This window comes from Leuciscus leuciscus, assembly GCF_965113295.1.
Source record: "Leuciscus leuciscus genome assembly, chromosome: 10".
Classification (NCBI taxonomy): Eukaryota; Metazoa; Chordata; class Actinopteri; order Cypriniformes; family Leuciscidae; genus Leuciscus; species Leuciscus leuciscus.
The window spans coordinates 10667788-10690181 of NC_138734.1; the positions used below are offsets into that span (position 1 = coordinate 10667788).

A 22394-nucleotide genomic window follows, 5' to 3' on the forward strand; every position below is an offset into this window, starting at 1 on the left:
TGCCGCAGCACAGCCAATGACCGCCGCTTTAGGCGTTCAACTAGGTGTCTGCTGTGCAGCTGCACTGTGTTTTAAAAATTTGGCTTCAATATTCTCGAGAAAAGGAGTTTTTCCCTTAGTGTAAGCTTACACAATACAAGAGACCTCTCGAAAGGAAAACTACATACGGCTCGGTGGAAAGTGAGATGAGGGCACTTTTCAGGTTCTGGCGGCTCACGAGTCGATGCTTCGGCAGGTCAAGCTGCAACTCAAGGCCAAACTGGAGGATTGCGGCAATCTTTGTGATATCAGACTCAAAAGCACTTTGGCAACTGGAGCTCCAGGTCAAGGAGAAGGTAAGAACAACGCACATTTACAACTTAACAATACCAAGTTAAACATAAGGTTGCAAGCCAAATTATTTACCATATACAGTACGCGAAGGATTACACGGTATGCACACAAACTCGTGAAATGTAACGTTACAACGTTTGCTAATCTTGCAACACACTTTGGCATCACAGTAAACACTGTAGTGTTAGATAGTGTTTTCAAAAACCATGTCTGTAATAAAAACAGTAAAGGCCGCTAAAAAATATGCGAATGACAGAAAATAACACGAGGCTATTGCAGCAGGTTTTTTTTTTCAACGTGTCTGGTTTTGATTAATGCAATGTGAAGATAATAAACACAGGATTGTGACGATATATGATTTATTTGTGTTTTTCAAGCCCTCTCTGGGTATTTTCACAATGAAAAAGTATATGAGAAATGCATTTCTAATTGACTGCCTTTATGTAAACCATAATGTGCGGTGCTGTATCATGAATAAGTCACGGCTGAAGGGTGTCGTTAGGCACGACACAATGCTGAATAACCCCTTCAGCCATGACTTATTCATGATACAGCACTAGCCTTGAGTACCTTATGGCTTTTATAAAACGGTTACCACACAATACAAATATTAAAGCCACAAAATATATATCAATGCAACTTTCATGAAGTAAAATCACTTAAAGCCTTCATTCCGCTGGAGAAAATAATCCCTGACCGTGAACAACAACAGAATTTTGCCATTAGATGGCGGCAAAGACTGTCTTTATGAGTGAGTCAGTCAGTAGAGAAGACTTTTACATTGAAAGGACTGAAACTTGTTGTGATTGTGAACACTGAGAAGCTGGATGCAAGGTGTCAGGGCAGGGGAAAATACCAACTGTTAAAAGGACAAGATATAGCAGCAAACATTGAAATTGATTTTTATTAGAATAGTACTGACCTAAAGGAAAATGCTATATGTACTGTAAATTAGTGGTCAACCGATATAGTTTTTTTGATGGCCGGTGCCGATATCTTAGAGAGAAGGGTAGCCGATATAAAGCCTATATATATATATATATATATATATATATATACTTTATATTTATTTTAATCAATATTTAATAAATTAGAAAACAAATCTTTAAAATAAACATGCTTATACTTTAGATGGCAACTTCTTGAATCTACAATCAGTATTTTTCACAAATAAAGTAATTGTTTAAAAATACATGAATAAGTATTAGATCTGACTGACCGAGATTGTAAACTAATGAAGACGGAGTGAGTGCTGTGTGTGATCTGGTGTTCTCAGCGCCGCCCGTCAAAATAAAATAAAACTAGATGTACCGCATGGCGGTACAAAATATGACCACCGCTCAGGCCTGCACTGGCTTTCCACAAAAATAAATGACGTGGAGCAATTTGGCTGTATTGTGTGTTTATGTATATACCTAAAAAAAGTAGTAGTATGTGCATGTCTGTCTGTGTGTGTGTGTTTGTGTATGTGTGTGTCTGTGTGTGTGTCTGTGCGTGTATGTATGCGTGCGTACATGTGTGTGCGCGTGTGTGTTTGTGTGTGTGTGTCTGTGCGTGTGGATGTCAGTGTGTGTGCATGCTTGCGTTTGTTTGTATTCCTGCATGTGTGTGTGTGACAGTATCATCCTAAACCAGCAACCCTTTGCTCAACACCACCATCTACAGGCCGATGAGTGTACAGTCACTAAATGTGCACATAAATGAATTTATTTTATACCCCCCCATGGATGAAATTCTACGAAACTTAGCATACCCCCAGAGGATGTCAAGTTAATCATACACATGAAATATGGTGCAGTTCTGAACATCTCAACTGAAGATAGGGGCGATTAAAGCAGAATAATATTGCATTTTCATTTTTTATGGGAGGGGCGCAAATCACAAATGAGTGATTATGGGCTAGGTTGATGTGCCATAAAAATGTCTTCATCCTCGGTGCCACGGTTCAGGTAGTTATTTAGGAAAAACTGCATTTTTTTGGGTTTGGGGGGGCCCAGCGCGGTGGGGGGGGGGGGGGGGGGGGGGGGGGGGGTTGGGGGGGGGGGGGGGGTAATGGCCCCTGGGGACCAAACGAAATTTTTCCGTAGAAGTCTAGTGGGGCTACATGCCCACCAAATTTCATGTTCCCCGGTGTTTCGGTGTCCCTGGTATCGTTGACGAAAAATTTACGGGGGCCCCAGCGCAGGGGGGGGAAGTGGCCCCCGGGGACCAAACGAAATTTTTCCGTAAAAGTCTAGTAGACCAACATACCATAAAAAGTTCTTCATCCTCGGTGCCACGGTTCAGGTAGTTATTTAGGAAAAACGGCATTTTTTTGGGTTTGGGGGGGCCCAGCGCGGGGGGGGGGGTGGCCCCCGGGGACCAAACGAAATTTTTCCTTAGAAGTTTAGTGGGGCTACATGCCCACCAAATTTCATGTTCCCCGGTGTTTCGGTGTCCCTGGTATGGTTGACGAAAAATTTACGGGGGCCCCAGCGTGGGGGGGGGGGAAGTGGCCCCCGGGGACCAAATGAAATTTTTCCGTAAAAGTCTAGTAGACCAACATACCATAAAAATTTCTTCATCCTCGGTGCCACGGTTCAGGTAGTTATTTAGGAAAAACTGCATTTTTTTGGGTTTGGGGGGGCCCAGCGCGGGGGGGGAGTGGCCCCCGGGGACCAAACGAAATTTTTCCTTAGAAGTCTAGTGGGGCTACATGCCCACCAAATTTCATGTTCCCCGGTGTTTCGGTGTCCCTGGTATCGTTGACGAAAAATTCAGTAAGGTGACGAAAAAAAAAAAAAAAAAAAACTTTTTACGCTAGCGGCGGTCATAATAATTGCTATAAATTTATACTAATCACAATGTTAATGTAATTTACAAAGAAGCCTATACACATACATCTTAAGAAGACATTTATTCTGTAATATTTCATTGATTTATACATCACTGTTGTCTTTTAAACACTTTAGTCTTGGACTACATTCACTATGTCCATGTATTAATATTATTATTAATATTTGTGCTTGAATTAAATGCCACATGTATTCAAATGGAGCCGGAAGAGCGCATAGTTTTGACATTTTAAATATGCAATGATCAGTCATCTAAAATAATCACGACAGGCCTACACTGAAAAAAATTATTCGCTGAATTTAATTAAAAAAATTATGGTAAGTGGTTGCACACAATTGATTTTAGCTACATTTAAACAAATGCATTAAGTTGAACTAAATCAATTTTAGTTAAACTTAATGCATTTGTTTAAATGTAGCTAAAATCAATTGTGTGCAACCACTTGCCATAATTTTTTTTATTAAATTCAACGAATCTTTCATAATATAAAACACTGTTTCATTTGACATGAACTTTAATGTTGTAAATACCTTTCCTATTAAATACACATTCATATATGTGCGCATACATACAGTATTTGTCTTGTCCAAAGCCAATACATTTTTATGTGATTCCTGGGGGCACAATAAAAACTCATCTGGCTTTGAAACTAGCCATAAATTACATATAACTGACTGCAATGACTAAACCAAATGTCACAGTGTATTTATTTGAACATGCAATATGATATCGAGAGGGACATATCTTTTCTCAGCTGATCAGAGACAGACTGCCAAGGGAAGCTGAACCCACCAACAGAGAGACAGATGCACATCAAAAGAAAAGGACAGGCAGGAAGAGAGAACGTGAACCGAGACAGTAAATGGACATACTGTATATGAAGGTCAATAGAGGATCAGAGAGCATTAACAGGAAGGAAAATAAAAGGACAAGGTTTACACTCAGGACCTGTGCTTCTTGTTCAGTGAAATATACGATATATTTAAAGTTGGGAGCGAGGAAGATAAATTCAAATAAAAAAAGACACACATAAATACACATTTCTTGTCAAATAATAATCTTTCGGTATGACTGTATTGCTTTTAATTAACTCTTCACTGAGCTCCGCCCCCCTAGGAGCAGGACTATCTGTTTGGCTGAACAATGGCAGATGGGGGGAATTTTCAGGAAAACTGTTAGAAAATAGTTATTTTGGTAATTCCATTTGGCGATGCTAGTGGCACCGAAATCATTACGGCTTTAAATGACAGTTGAATGATTAAAAACTTTAGAGACTACATGCATATCAAAAAGAGAAGCCTCATTTGAAGCCTCAATTCAAAATTGACAATTCTTTATTTTATTTTATGAAATATCACAGTGTTTATCTCTGCACATCATTATTTTACTTGCAATTCATGTGCCTTCCTAATCTTTAATCAAAATAACATCATCTCTTCTCTGATGATGTGTTTACCAGCATGAGGGCGGGACAACCTGTCAATCACATGACATCACAGCAATAGCAAACTGCTACCATCCAACGGTTCAATCAATTCCAGATGGACAAAAACAAGTCCCGCCCAACATTTTTTCATTTACTTTACTTTTCTTTATTCAAATACTAGAGAATAATGATGAATATTGTCTGAACCTCTCACTGAGAGAAAGAAAATGTTATCAATATGTTTTGGGGAAAGATGTAAGAGCCAGAGCAACTTCAGCCTTGAAGAAGTATCCTGTGTATCTGTGCTAGCATTTTTTTTGTTACAGATCAGTATTGGCGAGGTGAACTCCTGGCACCCTGGGGAGATGGAATGACTTGTTTTTCTCGACAAGCTGGCGCCTAGAAACTCAGTTCTGTGACCCAGGAGGGTCACTTCTTACCTAACTCAGGGTCCGGGTGTCAGCCGTATCATCCATTAAGATATGCTTCTGCCCATCAGTCCATGTGTGGACATTTTCTAAGTTTTCTCTTGTTCTTAGCCAATCAGAATCATTCAACCTGAAGTAATGACGTATATTCATGATTTTGGGAGAGTATAATTGGTGTGAAAAGTGAATGTATGCAGAGAGGCCTACGAACTCCTTCCTGAGTGTTGAAGCTGACTTCTGTCAAATTATTCTTCAGTAAAACTTTCTTCAACCGACTGCACTTCTGACTCCTGGTCTTCATTAATAATATCTGGTCCTTGGGGTCTTTAACTGTAAATTCCCCTACAATGTCTACTGTTTGATAGCATTATGTGGTGGAAATTACATTTATTACAATTTAGCATTAAAAGTCTTGCTATGGCTGCACTTTATGTAATTAATATTTTAAAGCTTGATTTAAAATGAGACACAATAAATATATTAATCTCACAAGGGATATTTTACTTTCAGTTGTCTTCACACATCAGCTGTATCATATTTCTCAAGCAAAGCTTTTCACAGACACTGTTGTCTCCTAAACTTTATAAAGGGTTCCATCATTGTCGTGGGGAGAAGTGGAAATGATGCCACAGATTTTCCAGTTTTACCCATCTCAACAATTCATTTTGAATTAGTAATTGAATCAAACCCTAGCAAATTGAACCAAATGCACTTTAAGGTTACCATCACTTTGCTCTGGCAATCGAGCTACAAGAATATAGATGGACAGCACTTTTTTTGTACCATTGTTGAGTTGGGCTGAGAAAGCGGACATTTAATTTCTGCTATAATATCAACTACAATATGTTTAAGATGTGGGTTGGCCACCAACAAAGTAAACTGCTTCAGATGGTCGCAGAAAACTTATAAACAACCACTAACGCCTGAAGAAACTGCATATCCTTGTGGAAATGTCATGGCTTTGTTCTATGACCGCCTGAAATACTGAATAATACATGCAATGTTTCCCAAGAGCTTTGTAATTATCACAACATTAGGCTTATTCTATTTAAAAGCCTGGGTTAAAATTTCCTTTGGGTAGAGTCATATTTTTTATTTAGAGTTACTAATGAATCATTTGTTTTTGATTATGTGATTATACGGCTCCAAAACAAAGTTCAGCATATGGAAAACAAAGTTTAATTAGTGATTATCTAATATATCACATTTTATCAGCAACTATAAAAGAATTTTACAGTGAGTTGTATTCAATTAAAGGTGAAATCATTGTTTATTGGTGCCATGAAATTATAAAGCCAAATTCGTAACTCAAGTTATTTCAGCAAGTAGCACATGTAAACAAAACTCAGAAACACAATAAATGTTGTAGCTGTGGCACATTAGCTTTTTTAGACCTCACACCATCTATGTTCTCGTCAAAAATAATGTCTCAACTATTATCTTATTATTTAGCTAATATTACCTTTTTGAACATTGTGCCTGAAAATAATATTCCCCGGTTGGAATTCAATGAGCAAAAAATTGAGCCCTTGAAATCGACCTTTTCAAATCTGTGTAAGTATAGTTATTTGTTGGTAAAAATTAATACACACAGATTATGATGTGTTTCTGATAATATTGTATTCTATATACATGGTTCTATAAGATAATATGGTTCCTTCTCTACAGATAGACAGAAATGAAGTGCTCTGAGAATGTTGTCAGGGAAGACACAGACAGTTATGCCATCTTAAATCTGACCAGACAGCAAAAGCCCAATCGTTAAGCAGTTACTCTTTTCACACAAGACATTATTCAATCATGAATTTGCATAAAACTAAGTCTCCTGCGTCACGTGAACAGAAGGGCTGGGATGATACACCTATCTCCCGATTCGATACTATCACGATACTTGGGTGCCGATACGATATGTATTGCGATTTTTTAAAGAATTGCGAATCAACAAGTATTGCGATTCGATATTGCAATATATTGCAATTTTTTTAACACTAGACCGTCGGGAAAAGTTAAATCATTTTTTAACAGTCACTTGTCGCGAAACAATGTAATCGATTTTGAAAAGCTGATTTTGATCTCTATCGTAGACATCAGTGTTCATATTTGAACTTTAAACTTTTATCCAAGTACTTCTATGATAATTTTAACTATTGCATCACAGAAATATTGATACTATAAGGTTGAAAAGACTGTTTGTAAAGTTGTTTCATGACAACTCTCTCCGGGTCAGCGGCAGCGCCAACACAGCTTTGAATGCTGCGATATGATTTTGTCAAAGTTTAATAGACAGACGAATTGAAAGATCACGTGGGTGTTTGAATGGAGATCACAGTCTTTTAAAGATTAATCGTGCAGCTCTATTGTCTTATCTCTCTCTCAGCATATGAGCAGTGCGAGGGCTTTTCAGTGCGTTCAGTCTCACGTCTCTTCCACGCGTCCACTTGGGATATTACGTCACTCAACACTCATAATGACACATTTTATCCTCTGTTGGAACGAAAACGGCTAACTTCTGTCAACCTCATCTATAAGCAAGGAAAAAATAAAGCAATTGAATTTGAATTAATATTGATTCTGGAATAAAAAAAAATATTTTTGAATCGTAAAAAATATATATAACAAAATAATAATAATAATTGCGATAGCTAGGTGAATAAATTTTATTTATTTTTTTACCTAATGAAAAGCCTCGGAGACTGACAAGGAAAAGAAGAAATTAGAATAAAGTCGTTATTTTTGTGTGTTTTTTGTGCACAAAAACATTCTAGTCTCTTCTTAGCATTAAAGTTGAACCACTGTGGTCACATGGACTATTTGAACAATGTATTTACTACCTTTCTGGGTCTTGAAAGTGCTAATAACATTGCAGTCTATGTGGGAGGGGGGATCAGAAAGCTCTCGGATTTCATCAAAAATATCTTCATTTGTGTCTTCTGAAGATGAATGAAGGTCTTACGGGTTTGGAACGACATGAGCGTGAGTAATTAATGACAGAAATTTCATTTTTGGGTGAAATTACTAACCCTTTAATTCTATTCATCAGGAGCAGTTTCCATGTTAGTATTCACCATGGTGAATGTTGTTTCCGTATACCTAAAATGCCACTTTTGGAAATGGACAAATTGTCCCTTCTAATATTTGATAGTCTTGATGTTTCTGTGCTGCAATCCCGCTCTGTTTGTTGTAAGGATGACAAAAATATTTGAAAGTAAAATTTTTAGGCTGGTCTGCCTCAGCGGTCTAACAGCACTCGTCAATGTCAAAATGATTGAGACGGCCAATCAGATCAAAGAAGGCGAGGCTTTGTTCACAGAAGACAAGTGCGAATTCCAACATGACTCTTTAGTTTTAGCAGTGAAAGAGTGCGTGGTTGGTAAGATGTAATAGCTAATATTTGACAAATGTTTTTTGATAGAAATATTCAACGACCGACCTCTATATCCAGTAATGCAAACTACTCAACTTTTTCAAATGAAATTTTGCCTTTTTCAAATAGAAAATATGCTATCATTTTCCAGGGCCGTATTAAGACAGTGTGGTGCCCCTGGGCACTATACCTCAAAGCGAGCACTGGCCCAAGTGCCCTTATGGATAATCCGGCTCTGTCATTTACATGATTCATGTAATGCACAACTGAATGTGATGAGACAAGGTAAGTTTAGCATTTGTGACATAGTTGACACAAATAAGAATGAATGTGTGCATATTTAATAATAGGCCTATTTGCAAAAAGCTTAAATTGATTATTTAGCAATTAGCAATTAGACCTAGAATTTCTTTTAACATTCTTACATTACTTACGACAGTTAACACTTGTAAAACTAATCTTACAATAGGCCTATGTGTAAAGTAGGATGGTACTTGTGTGTGTGTCAACAATTTTTGTGAAATAAATGTGCTTTTTTTTTTTTTTTAAACAAATATATATAAGCTTTCCTGTAGCTCAGTGGTAAGAGCATTGCGTTAACAACGCAAAGTTGTGGGTTCGATCCCAGGGCATTGCACATACCTATGTATAAATGTATAGGATAACGCAATGTAAGTCGCTTTGGATAAAAGCATTTGCCAAATGCATAAATGTAAATATAATAATATATATCATATATCAAAGTGGGTCATGGCTTGATGACCATGGGAAAATGTGGGTCCCTTGGCCAAACCAGTTGAGAACCACTGATGTAGAATGTAGTTTATGCTGGAGCTGAGTATAGACAGACTGACACCAGCCCCGTAAATACTGGCCAGGAAACCAGCTCATGCTGTGTGTACACTATAGTGACCCAGCAAATATTAGAGGAAGTGGTTCTGCCATTTAAAAAAGTACAAGAGGCACAGACATAAATAAAGGGTGCCCAATTCCCCTGGAACACAAATCTGGAGCAAAAACTGTGGCTTGGACATGTATCTGTCCAAGTTCACCGACATTTAAAAGTTCTGTTAAGAATTACAATAGCAGAATAAATAACCTAAAGAAAACCAATACAAAGATACAATGATCTGGGCTGTACCATGGCCATTAAAATGTGTGTGTGGTCTGCTTGCTTTGAACACTTTGCCTGAACATAATTTACGTATTAAAGAAAGTTGTTTTCTGTAAATGAACGCAAAAGTATTTTGGTCAAGTATAAAATGGACTGTTACATAGCAAAACATCAAATATACATCTGTGAATCATTAAATGAACCCATTGTCTTCTGGTTATGCTCTATCAACAGCACCTCTGAGATGCTGCCGATTACCACAGAAATATAATTGTGTCCATCACTTTGTAAAAACAAGCAAAAACACGCACAATAATGCACTTATGTACAATGGAAGTCTATGGACCATTTTATGAATGATGCATAAATAAATTCGTTCTGCTGGTAAAGGGAACATTTAAACAACTTTATAGCACAAACAATACACATTCTTGGAGAATTTAAGAGAATGAAATTCACTTTAACAAAAAATAAAGCTGAAAAAAATCTGCCAATTTCTGAAAGAAACCCTCCAAAAAATTAATTTTCTTTTTATACAAATTGTCACTGTTCCATTGTGTTTTGACTTTGTTTTGTCTATAATTTCTATTTTTACAGCCTCCCCACCGGAGTTAGTTCATTAATATGTAACCATAGTTACTCATTTGATTATTCATCTAGTTCAGCTGTGGTCTAATTAGTTCTCCTTGTTTGTCAGTGGCTGTGTTCCAGTCCACTTTTAGACATACACTTGCGAACTTCCCTAAGCACTTCCCCTCGGGGGAATCCCTGCCGCCATTTTGAAGTGCGTTCCACTTTGTGAAGTGGACAAGGGAAGTTTATATGGACAGACCCTCGACCCTTCGATTTTGATCAAGGAAGCGAGTCTACTTCATATGTACACTTCAGGCACCTACATTTCCCACAATGCAGAACGATTGAACGATCACCACCACAACAAACATTTTGTTAATTTAATTTAAATTGTTTAATTTAAAACAACCCAAACACACCTATATACATTTGGATGCTGCATTCAAAAAATTCTTAAAGGGAAAATTATTTTTTAAATATTAAATCAACTCCATAGTTGATTCCAAGTGATCAAGGGCTTAGGACGTTCCAATAGGCTCTATGCATGATTGCTTCCGCGTTTTGTCCCAGTTACATCCGGTGCTGCGTCGGAATGCGTTTTTGCATTCGGTGGAGATAATGGCAAATTACACTCGCTGTTTACAAGAACTTTCAGCGGTTAAAGCAGCACTCAGTAGCTTCGGGACTTCTTCGCTGTATTCTCGCTTTTTGCTCTCTAGAGCTCCCCCCACAGCTTCGGAATAGATATTTGACAACACTGTTGTAAAAACTCGTTGTTGATTCTCAGACACCAGAGGCTATAGATCAACGACATCAAAGCAGATGGGACGTTCTTTAAAACGTCTTCTTCATTTGGGTTCGGACGGCGTGAGGGAGCGCAATAATGACAGCATTTTAGCAGATTTCTTTTGGCCGTAAAGCAATTGTTTACATCGCGAGACCTGATATCACGCGAGACTTCCTGACGCAGCGGCCGGCGGCTCGCCGGCTCAAAGTTGCAAGTGCGTAGTTTCCGCTCACGGGCACCAGGGGGGTGCGAAACGACCACCGTTCAACCCGAAATAAGTAATATAACCATTCCAATGACTCCGAAGCTGTTCAGTTAAGGTAAAAAAAGTTACTTAGTTCACCTTTAACGTGAATGATGTTAACAATATTGTGAGGCAGTTAGCTGTCACACCTAAGAGTAAGAAAGAGAAGGGCTTTAAATTATATATTTCGAGCTACATGGACAACTTTGAGGGTGAGTATTCTCTCATGTCATGCGAAATCCAACTAGCGAATCGGTTTCTAAAATCGTTGTCTCCATTTCTGAGAAAAATAATTTTATTAAAGCTTTGCCGCTAGTATACCTCGCTATAGAACGGATTCTATGCGGAAGTAAAGACGCTGGCTGAGATTCTACTGGAAATATGTCAGCACCGTTCGTGCATAGAGCGTATTCAGCCCATTGCAGTTTCCGCCAGTAGTGGGCACTCGTGCAACGTAAGCAATGACGTACATCCGAGTGAACGAGACGGAGGGAAGTTAGCGAGTGAAGGGCATGACAATTTTGGACTGAAACGCAGCCAGTGCCTCAAGTTCCCTTGATTCAGTGCTCCTTTGTTGGTTCATGTTAACGCATGATTGACACATTTGAAGCACTTCCCAGCCGGGTTCATCACTTATTGGGGTCCCCTGGAAACATTTCCGTTGTGGTCTGTGCTATTTGCAGCGCGTTTCTGTATTTGGTTGTGTTGTGAACTTTTGCATCGTGTTTCTGTATTTGGTTGTGTTGTGAAAATTGGGAGCGCACACATGTTGTGAAACTGATGAAGATGTTTTCTTAATTTGCGGGTGTTTTTCAATTTGCATGTGTTTTCTTCAGTTGGTCTTCTAAATTTCAGTAGAAAGTATAACTATTCAGTATTTTCATAAGTACTGTTTTCAAAAGTATCCTTAAGTGTAGAAGGATGTGTGTACTCTCTATAACTAACATTTTCAGTGCATTTATAACCAAAATAATTGAATCTGGTACAGCATGTCAAAGATACTATTGATAGAGTTTAACTTTTGACCTATGAACACAAACACTCTAGTTAAAGAGATTTACCTGCACTATACTACTATCCATTAATCTGTCAAGGTAGATATCAATGACAACGAATATGCTTCAGTGTAATATTTAAGGATCAATGAATCATTGAAAAATTCAAAATGCCAGTAATTCCACTCATACTCTATACCACATTTACTACATGTGCAATTGTCATTGTATAGTGATTTTAAGGTTTTTGCCTCTTTTCTACTTACTGTTACATCACTAATTCACCCAGTAATTGGACTTAACCTGAAATCACCTACAATTACTGGAAGAAATCAACAATCCCAATAAGGAAATTTGCTTAATTAAGCTTAAAAATGTAACGATTCAGAAAGGTTTGGTTTAGGAGTACGGTTATGATGTGATATGTGAAAATATCTTTAGCTCAGTGTAAAGACAATAAAAACCTAACAGACAACAGATTCCCACCACAAACCAGATCTGTATGTTTGCAGTTTTGGTTATGTGAGTACCAAATTTTAGAAAATGTCTGACTTTCTCATTATTTTGCATACTAAAGTTTATGGGTTTTGAAGTTTTATTTATTATAAACATTTGAACCTATCGTGAAGAATGTGGTCAAGTGATATGGAACTTTAAAACTTTATAAATTCATCCACACTGAAACGTCGGAAAAAGTTAAATTCACCTTACTGCGCATGCGTAAAACCTAATAAAAGCTCACTGAGATGATGCAGTCGGAACATATATAATAAAGTTCTCATGCTATTCTTCTGGCAGAGTCATTTTTCTTTACAAAATATCTCACCATTCACTGATGAGTCCAGGTCCCACTCACTCACCATTACATGTTTGGTCTAAAACACAACTACTCTCACGTTTTGCAGCAGGACAGCAATTACGAGTACATTTTCTGTCATCTTTCCTGGACTGTGATATGAAGAGTGTACAAAGTAACATATCTTTAGCAACAGTGTGAAAGTGAATAGCACATAACAGGCACAATAACAGTATAAACATATATACTGTATCTTATCTATCAGTTCAATATGCGTCACATGACTAAACAAGCGTTTTCAAATTTATCCACTTGGGAAAGCGTTTTCAAAAAGCTCAGTTTTCGTAGGAAAAAACTCCAAAACGGAGAGAAAAAGATATTAGTGTGGCAAAGCCTTAATGTGGTAATTCAGTCACAAAAAAATGAATCAACATTTGAAACATTCAACCAGAATCAAGCATTCAGGAGCACTGTGGTAAAAAAACTAATATCTTGTGTTTTTAAATGTTTGTGCTTCACATATTTTCACGTTGGAAGCGTGAGATTAGAATGTTTCCATAACCACAGTGAACAAAAAGGACAATAAAAGATGGTACATATTTTGTGAAGCATAACTAAAAGGACCACTGCAGGATGACGAGGTAGCAAACTGAGCAGGATCATAAAACAGGAAGACAAAACTCAAGCTGATGATGGATTCATGGGATATCTACCAGCTGTTTGCGGTTTTCCTCCAGGCATAGTCCAAGAACTCCCAAGAAGGATCCAAACGCCAACTGCAATCAGCAGACAGACATAAATGTAAAAAGAGAAACAAATGATGCAAAATTCTCTGGAGAACATAAGCATGACCATACGAGCACTGGGAATCATTATCGTGGTTTCAATTCATTTCAAGCTAATGATTTATGACATTCATTCTATGGGTTTATCAAGCTTATATGACAAGACAATATGAGGGAAAGTCTAAAATACATAAATATTTCAGCGTTCATGAGATTACATCCTGTTGTGGAACATATAACCTTTCCTCAACATCTTGCAAATAGCTAACTGGAAGATCCAATCACTTTGCATGCAAAACTTCATGACCGTCAGCTTATGAGAGCTGACATACTTTAGCTATACTCATAACCCAGGTCTCCAGTAGGGTATCTGCTGGAGTTTCACAGACCATCCAAGTTCACAGATGGAAAAGAGATGTTTTGGCAACACAGTATGCGGTTTACTTCTCACTGTCAGACTGACTTTATTATCTTCTTTTTCCTGCTGTAAACCCACTGATAATATTTGACATTGTATCAACAAGAAGCCCCTTGTTTATAATGTCTGAACAGCCTTGAGCTCACAGATGAAGTCACTAATGCAATTTATTAATGAGGGAAATGCAAATTCGGGTATTATTAGGGTCGACACTTCAAGGATTAGTTCACAAAAATGGGGAGAAATTCTGTCCTTATTTTCATGTTTTTCTAAATTCATTCGCCACAAAAGAAGACATTCTGAATAATTTATAGTTAGATAAAAAGGATGCAAAAGTATAATATACAGTATATTTGTATATTTGGACAATCTCTATGGGAACCTATCCAACAGGTATTGTTAGTTAATTGAGGGGTACATGGAAAAAATACTGTACAAATGGCTCAAAAAACATTTTCTAAAAAAAGGACATAGCATTTCATATTTATACACAAGTTGATCATGTATTATATGTGACAGTTGGCAACCCTAGCTATAGTCCTAGGTGTCATAATAGGACTACAGATGTTGGATGGTGCTTGACCATTGACTGCCCTGTATGCTAGGAACCTGTTTTTAACCTGATTCTGATTGAAATGATAAAGTCTTAATTATGTTGGTTCTTGATGGAATGAACAACAGCTTTAGATGATGGGCCTGAGTGTCATTTGCATAAGAATGATAGTAGAAAGAGATGATGATGTTGCTAATTGTAAGATAATAAAACAGGTCCGAGTACTGAACCTTGTGGAACGTTCCGGGTTACTTGACTGTAACCCTGTTCCCTGAAAAAGCGGAACAAGATGCTGCGCTGCTCAGCGCATTGGGAACGTCTTTAATCATGACCAGCTGTGAATATTGTGTGTAACACTTCAATAGAATTGACCCGGAGGTATTAATAGTCTCGGTCGGTGACGTCATCGGCGCGCACCCGCGACACGAGGCTATAAATAGATAAGCCACAGGTGCATCGACAGGATATTTTGTCTGAAGAGCAGTCCATCTTCAGCACGGCAATGTCGCACAGCATCTCGTTCCGCTTTTTCAGGGAACAGGGTTACAGTCAAGTAACCCAGAACGTTCTCTTTCAAAAGCTACAATCGATGCTGCGCTTCTTAGCGCATTGGGAATGAGAATACCCACACCGCCGTGCTTGAATGTGTCTGGACCCTTAACGATTGTGTAGGTGTGCTCACAAGAACGCAAGAAGGCCTCAGACGTTAGCTTGTGACGTCAACTCAAGGACGTGAGAGCCCGGAGTGGAATGAACATCCAAACTATAAAATCTTATGAATGTGTGCGGAGAGGACCAGCCTGCAGCATCACAAACAAGTTGTAAGGGGGCACGACCATTCCTGGGGCAAAGTCTAAGCAGGATGGCGAGATCGACAGAGCCTGCATATCTCCAATTCTTTTTAAAGAAGTTATAGCCATAAGAAAAACCATTATTAGAGTCAGAAGTTTGTCAGATGCTGATTCTAGAGGTTCAAAGGGGGTCTCAACCAGACCCTCAAGGACTATGGCTAAGTCCCATGAAGGGGTCTTGGTTCTTACGGGAGGCCTCAGTCATCTGGCCCCACGAATGAAACGAGCGAGCAGAGGATGTCTCCCGAGTGGCACTCCGTCAACCTAGGCGTGGCAAGCCAAAAGAGCGGCCACATAAACCTTGAGAGTAACTGTTAATAATTTCTACTGCACGAACAACACACCACCTTTCAAAGCACTTATATGTTCTATGGCCTCTTTTCTCAGAAGAGTTTGTAGCTCGTGCATCAGCTCCGGTCTCACGGAAGTGGAAACCACGCCGTTGAAACGCGGAGGATGACGAATAAATTGGATTCTGTATCCTATTTGTACTGTGCTTAATACCCACGCCGGAGTGCGCTTCGAGATCACGCGAGGGAACGTGTGGATCTGGTGACTGAGCAAGCGATAGGGACGGACCCGTCTCTTGCTCGTCAGCCAGATCCATGCGGGAGCACCACAATGGCAATGTGGGTGCAGTCTGGAAGTAGCTAAGGCGAGCTCGCAGCATTTTAACGGTGAACAACTCACAATTCTCGCACTCGCCCTGCTCCAGAGCAAGAGCCGCCTGCTCCTCCCCCAAACAAGCAAAACAGTAATGGTGTGTATCCAGCTCAGACATGGGACGGAAGCATGGAGGAACACAACTCTTACACATTTTTTTGCTTTTTAAACTCTTTTAAAGACTTTAGAGAAAAATGAGAAAACGAGAAAATGAGAATTTCCTGCACACTGCCAGTTGAAAACTGACTCCTAACACAGATCTGTAGTCAGATATAAAGAGGTAAGAGAGAGAGTTCTTAGACGCACACATGCACAGAATGGTCTGAAGACAAAAGACCTGTCAATGCACCTGTGGCTCATCAATTTATAGCCTCGTCTCGCGGGTGCGTGCCGATGACGTCACCGACCGAGACTATTAATACCTCTGGATCAATTCTTTTGATGTGTTACAATATTCACAGCTGGTCACGATTAAAGATGTTCCCAATGCGCTAAGCAGCGCAGCATATAGCTTTTGAAAGGGAACTCCGGTGGATTAATTGGTGTGGAGATGAAGTGGATCTTTTCCATGATAAGAAAGAAGACATTTTTCAATGTTCGTTGTTTGGCAATTTTTTCCATTGCAGATTTCGCAATGGGTTCAAGTTAGTCACATGGATTCACTACCCTGACCAGCAGAAAGCTGCTAGGTTTGAAAGTGACTTCTGTGTGAGCAGTGTATCAAACATTGCTACAGTATTGACAAAAGACAACGGACCTTTTTTTAACCACAAAATTGTACAGAAATTTCACTAACGTGATCATATATCAAAGCTGCTGAGTATGTGACAAAATTTGAATTGTCATAATCATGAAATGGGAAATTAAAAGGTTCCTGTTTGTCAACAAACTCAATTCTGTAAATTAGGAGAATTAGTGTGTGGGCCTATAATCATGTCAAAGCCCAAGAAAATTACACAAACCTACATTACATGCATATTTGCTAAACAACAACAACAACAACAAAAACAATTAAATGCTATTTGTTTGATTTATAGCATTTACTGGAAAACATAATTTTCTTGGAAATTACCATAATTATATCATCTTTCAGCACAGGCTAAATCATAAATCAATGTGCATTTAAGGATTTTGAAAGGGCTGGTGAGATCCAAAATGATTTTATCCAAAACGTAATTTATAAATTGTATTTCAGATAAAACTGTGATACTCCTGCGTCATAATAGTGTGCGATTTTCTCATGAAAATTTGTCTTGGAAGGTTTGGTTGGTCTCTGTATATTTTGGCAACTTCTATTAGTTAAATAGAGTCAGAGCAGTGAATTTGGCTTAGGTTGTTGGGGGAATGACTGCTCCAACCAAAATGTGTGTTTTTCTTGACAGATGACCCATTTCAAATGTCTACTTTCTTATCAAATTATGGTTTGACTGAATGAGACATAAGTACATTTTCATATGGCTGGAATTTGGAATGGAATCTTCATTGAGACCAGAATAAACTCTAGTTCCCCAGGGTATGTACAAAAAAATTCAAGGATGTCAATGGGTCTCATAGTTTGTCTGAATAGAACAAATTCAAACCAAAAAAACAAACATTGTTTTATAAACATTTAAATATATTTTCTTTTTATTGCATTTACACCCAATATGATTCAAAATTGATACTTACGATAATCCCGGACATGTATCCTGTGATGCTGACACTCTCAGTGCGTGTGCTGATGTAGATACCCATCACAACAATGAGCAAAGACAGACTTAACATGCCTGAAACAAGCCACTGAGCCTTTCTCTTCCTCATCCTCACTGCATCTACCAAAGAGACGGTGAGATAGAGAGTTAAATGAAAAATAATTTAGAAGTTAGCTCATCTTACCAATGATTGCAAATCAACAACATAAACACAGTTTAAAATGGCTAAAATACAAGTTTTCTCTCTTGACTGACAAACTCAGTTGTAATAATAAATCATTCTCTGCCCCATGCACAGGGGATTCAAATTCTTGGATATCTTATCGTTGGCTTCATATATTTACGTATTGCCAACTGCCAACTATATTTGGTAGCTAAATTATCTCTCAGAGCTACCACTATGTAAAACTGTTTTGAAAATATTAAACAATTCAAAGGATTGCAGTGGGAATTATGAGATCTATGACACGCATGTTGAATAGCAAGCTTTTCAATCTCAACCTTTGAGCATTTGGTGTTATCATCCTAAATGTCAGTGTAGTTTATAATATGTCATAACATGTCAGTATAGTTTATAGTATGTCAAAATTATAGCAAATGTTTACTTGAAGCACTACAAAACTATTTCTTCAAATTAGGTCTCACTTTATCTAATTTCTTAAATACACCCTTGTTAGATGCTTGTGTATAATCATATCCACTAAGATTTTTTCAGACAAATGAAAACATTTCCAGAAAGACAAAGACCCTTGAGACAATTATTATGACAGGTAGCCTACATGTGATTGTCTACTGATTTTTAAAGGACAGTCAATCGTGCAAATAATTCGTTCCACTTTACCTGAGGTCTCACTTACTTTGCCTGAGCTGAAGCCAATCAAATATAAATATTATCAAATGTAAGACTGCATGATCATCTATTAAACTTTACAATAAATGATTACTGCGGGGAAATTTTTATTTCCGTATAAAAGTGAGTTGTGCAAGTTAACGCAACCATTCTTTCATATAATAGTATTTTAGCCTAGATAAAATAATACTCTCTAATTTCTTTTTCTTACGCAGAATTTATTATAGTTTTGAAATCTCATTCAAACCCCTCACACTTACCCACAGCAGTATGTGGACGAGCGGCGTCGCGCCGGGTCGTTTCCTGTGAGTTTGTCATCTTTATTCGTTAATGTTTATAATCCACTCGATCTCACTCACTGGTAGCCTATAAATCCGGACTGTGCGCGCCACCGCGACTGCTCGAGCTTTTATACACGTGCCCGCGCACTCCTGGGAATTCAAGGTCGTAAAATTAGATATTATTACTAGAATTTGGGGCAAGACCTTCTATTTGACTTTATGGTTTCTTTGAAACTTCCACAGACATGCTGAATATATAGATTAATTGCGGGATAGTTGTCACACCTTTTAGGCTACTACAGAGAATATTTCTCAAGGAAGATTTTTGATTTAGGCTATAGACACAACTCTTAAAGTTTTGACTATAAAAACCTATAGTACAGCTCAGGAAAAACATTAAAAATAGTTTATTTAACATAGGCTATTGCTTTTTTTTGTGACAATGGAATCTGCCATTATTAATCAGGCTTTTCTGCTATGTTTAACAGTAAAATAATTATAAAACTAACAATTCACGAGACAGCAAACAAAATAAATAAAATAAATAAAATAAATAAAATAAATAAAATAAATAAAATAAATAAAATAAATAAAATAAATAAAAAGTATCAAAGTCTCATACCATTGTGTTGGCCAATTGAAAATATTTTTACCATATTTTTTATTTAATTACAATACAAGTAATTTGCCCCAGTTCATGTGACAACTTGCCCAGACTTGCCATGACTGAATGCCAGTGTGGTTAATATGAAACAAGTTACGAGCAAAAGATGTTAAAGGAAAAAGTGTTACAACCATCCTCGCTCGCTGTCCTCAGTTCTGATTCAAGCAGAGGTCACTGGCCTGTGTGAGATCTGAGACACTGTTTTGTCTTATGTCAGTGAACCCACACTGACCGATCCTGACCATCCCTGTGAGTTCCAGAGATTAGCTGCAGGCAGAGGAAAAACATCACACACCTATTAAATCATGGATCATTGTGTCAGTTTAAACACCCTGCAGTACGCAGAAGAGATTTATAAAATATGGCAAATAAGGACAAAAATGAGTGCTATTTGGCAAAGGACATATAGGTATACTATGCTATAGCAGACTGAATTTAAAGATCTAATTATGTATAGAATCTAAGCTTTTGTCACAATATAAAGCCGTTTTTCTCTGCTAAAGACACGCCTGTCTATAGAAGAGTGTGTTGAACAGGAATAATTTACAGCCTGGCAGGAATGCAACTTTTAAATAAATCCCAGCTAGAACAGCATTTGCTACACACTTAACACCTTAACTAATTCAAACAGGCCAGAAGACAACACAACATGCTGACAGTTTTATAGCACTTATTTGAAATACATTTTATGATTTGATGACTGATTTTTATTTGAGAAAAAGGCTTCATAGATAAACATTGCAGTTTTTAATTTAATGTGATGTGTGTGTTCCCACAATACAGAATAATATATATATTTTTGCTATTTAAAAAAAAAATGGTCAGCCCTATCCTGCATGTTATTACATTATTGGTATTTTGTTCTTGTGTATTGGGATGGTGTATACATGTTTGTCTGAGCTCTTATGTGTATTTTTTATACATACCTCATTACCATTACCTTAAAAAAATAAATAATTATACACACACACACACACACACACACATATAGGCTATATATGTATATATATATATATATATACATTTAATTTCTAATGCGCTTTTCTTAGACTCAAAGCGCTACAATACACACAAAGAGAATAACAACAATAAAATACAATAAAACAACACACTTCAGTTACAATAAGCAGCTCTAAAAAGGTGTCTTTAAATAATTCTTAAAAACAGTCCAACGTTGCAAGTCTCTAATTCCTGATGGTAGAGCATTCCATAGACGTGGTGCTGAGACCAAAAATGCTCGACCACCCATATACTTTAATTTATATCGAGGCTGCTGAAGGATACATGACCTAGAAGAGCGCAGAGAGCGAGCTGGAATATGAGAGGTAACTAAACTGCAGAGATAGGCAGGGGCCGTCCCATGAAAAGCTTTATATATTAAAACCAGTGTTTTGAATTCGATACGTGCTTGTATAGGCAGCCAATGCAAATCATGGAGTATGGGGAAATATGTTGACGAGCAGTTGTATATGTCAATAACCGGGCAGCTGAATTTTGAATATATTGTCATTTTTTGATGGATCGATTTGGGAAACCAACATAGAGTGCATTGCAATAATCAAGCCTCGACGTAATAAAGGCGTGAATAAGCCTTTCTGCACCTGGCAGCGATAGAAAAGGTTGTAGTCTAGCGATATTTCTTAGATGTAAAAATGCAGTTTTCAATACCATTTTAATATGGGCATCGAACATCAGTTCTGGGTCAAAGATAACGGCGTTGGTACCAACGAATAGAAGTTCTGTTTTTGACTCGTTGAGTTTAAGAAAATTGTCATGCATCCAGGCTTTTATCTCATCCAAGCAGGTGGTAAGAGCTGTAACTGTTTGGATTAGGGTGCATGCTGATATATATCTGCGTATCGTCAGCATAACAATGAAACCCTAACCCAAACTTACGAATGATGTCACCCAAAGGCAACATATAAATGCTAAATAAGATGGGACCAAGCACAGACCCTTGTGGGACACCCTGCAGAGACACAAACTGAAATCGATTAGTGAGATAAGATGTAAACCATTCAAACGCAGTACCAGAGATTCCTATCCATACACACAATCTTTAAAGAAGGACAGCATGAGATATTGTGTCAAAAGCAGCAGTGATGTCTTAACAATACTAAGATACTACAGGCACCCATATCAGCAGAAATGAGAAGATCATTTGTGACCTGGACAAGGGCATATATATATATATATATATATATATATATATATATATTCACACACACACACACACACACACACACACACACACACACATATATATACATATATATATTCTTATGTGTATTATTTGTAAATTAACCCTCCAATCAATGTGTTTCACTCTGTAATGTTCATTGTTCTTTAAAATGTCAGACCTGCCAAGCCTGAGCCTCTTCACATCAGGCCTGCCAAGCCTGAGCCTCTTCACGTCAGACCTGCCGAGCATGAGCCTCTTCAAGTCAGGCCTGCCGAGCATGAGCCTCTTCAAGTCAGGCCTGCCGAGCATGAGCCTCTTCAAGTCAGGCCTGCCGAGCATGAGCCTCTTCAAGTCAGGCCTGCCGAGCATGAGCCTCTTCACGTCAGGCCTGCCGAGCCTGAGCCTCTTCACGTCAGACCTGCCGAGCATGAGCCTCTTCACGTCAGGCCTGCCGAGCATGAGCCTCTTCACGTCAGGCCTGCCGAGCCTGAGCCTCTTCACGTCAGACCTGCCGAGCATGAGCCTCTTCACGTCAGGCCTGCCGAGCATGAGCCTCTTCAC

At 38.1% G+C, this 22394-nt stretch overlaps 1 protein-coding gene across 1 annotated transcript in view; it reads right to left on the bottom strand.

Moving 5' to 3' along the window:
• Window positions 1-19123, bottom strand: part of LOC309508447 (transmembrane protein 255B) — a 36040-nt gene extending 16917 nt beyond the window's left edge. Inside the window, exons 1-3 of the mRNA XM_082183087.1 lie at window positions 18967-19123; window positions 17834-17976; window positions 13609-13671 (exon numbers count right to left, since the gene is read on the bottom strand). Of these exons, the coding sequence (XP_082039213.1) occupies window positions 13609-13671; window positions 17834-17976; window positions 18967-19024 (264 nt within the window). The 5' untranslated portion in view covers window positions 19025-19123. The remainder of the gene's footprint in view (window positions 1-13608; window positions 13672-17833; window positions 17977-18966) is intronic.
• Between the last annotated feature and the right edge of the window lie 3271 nt (window positions 19124-22394).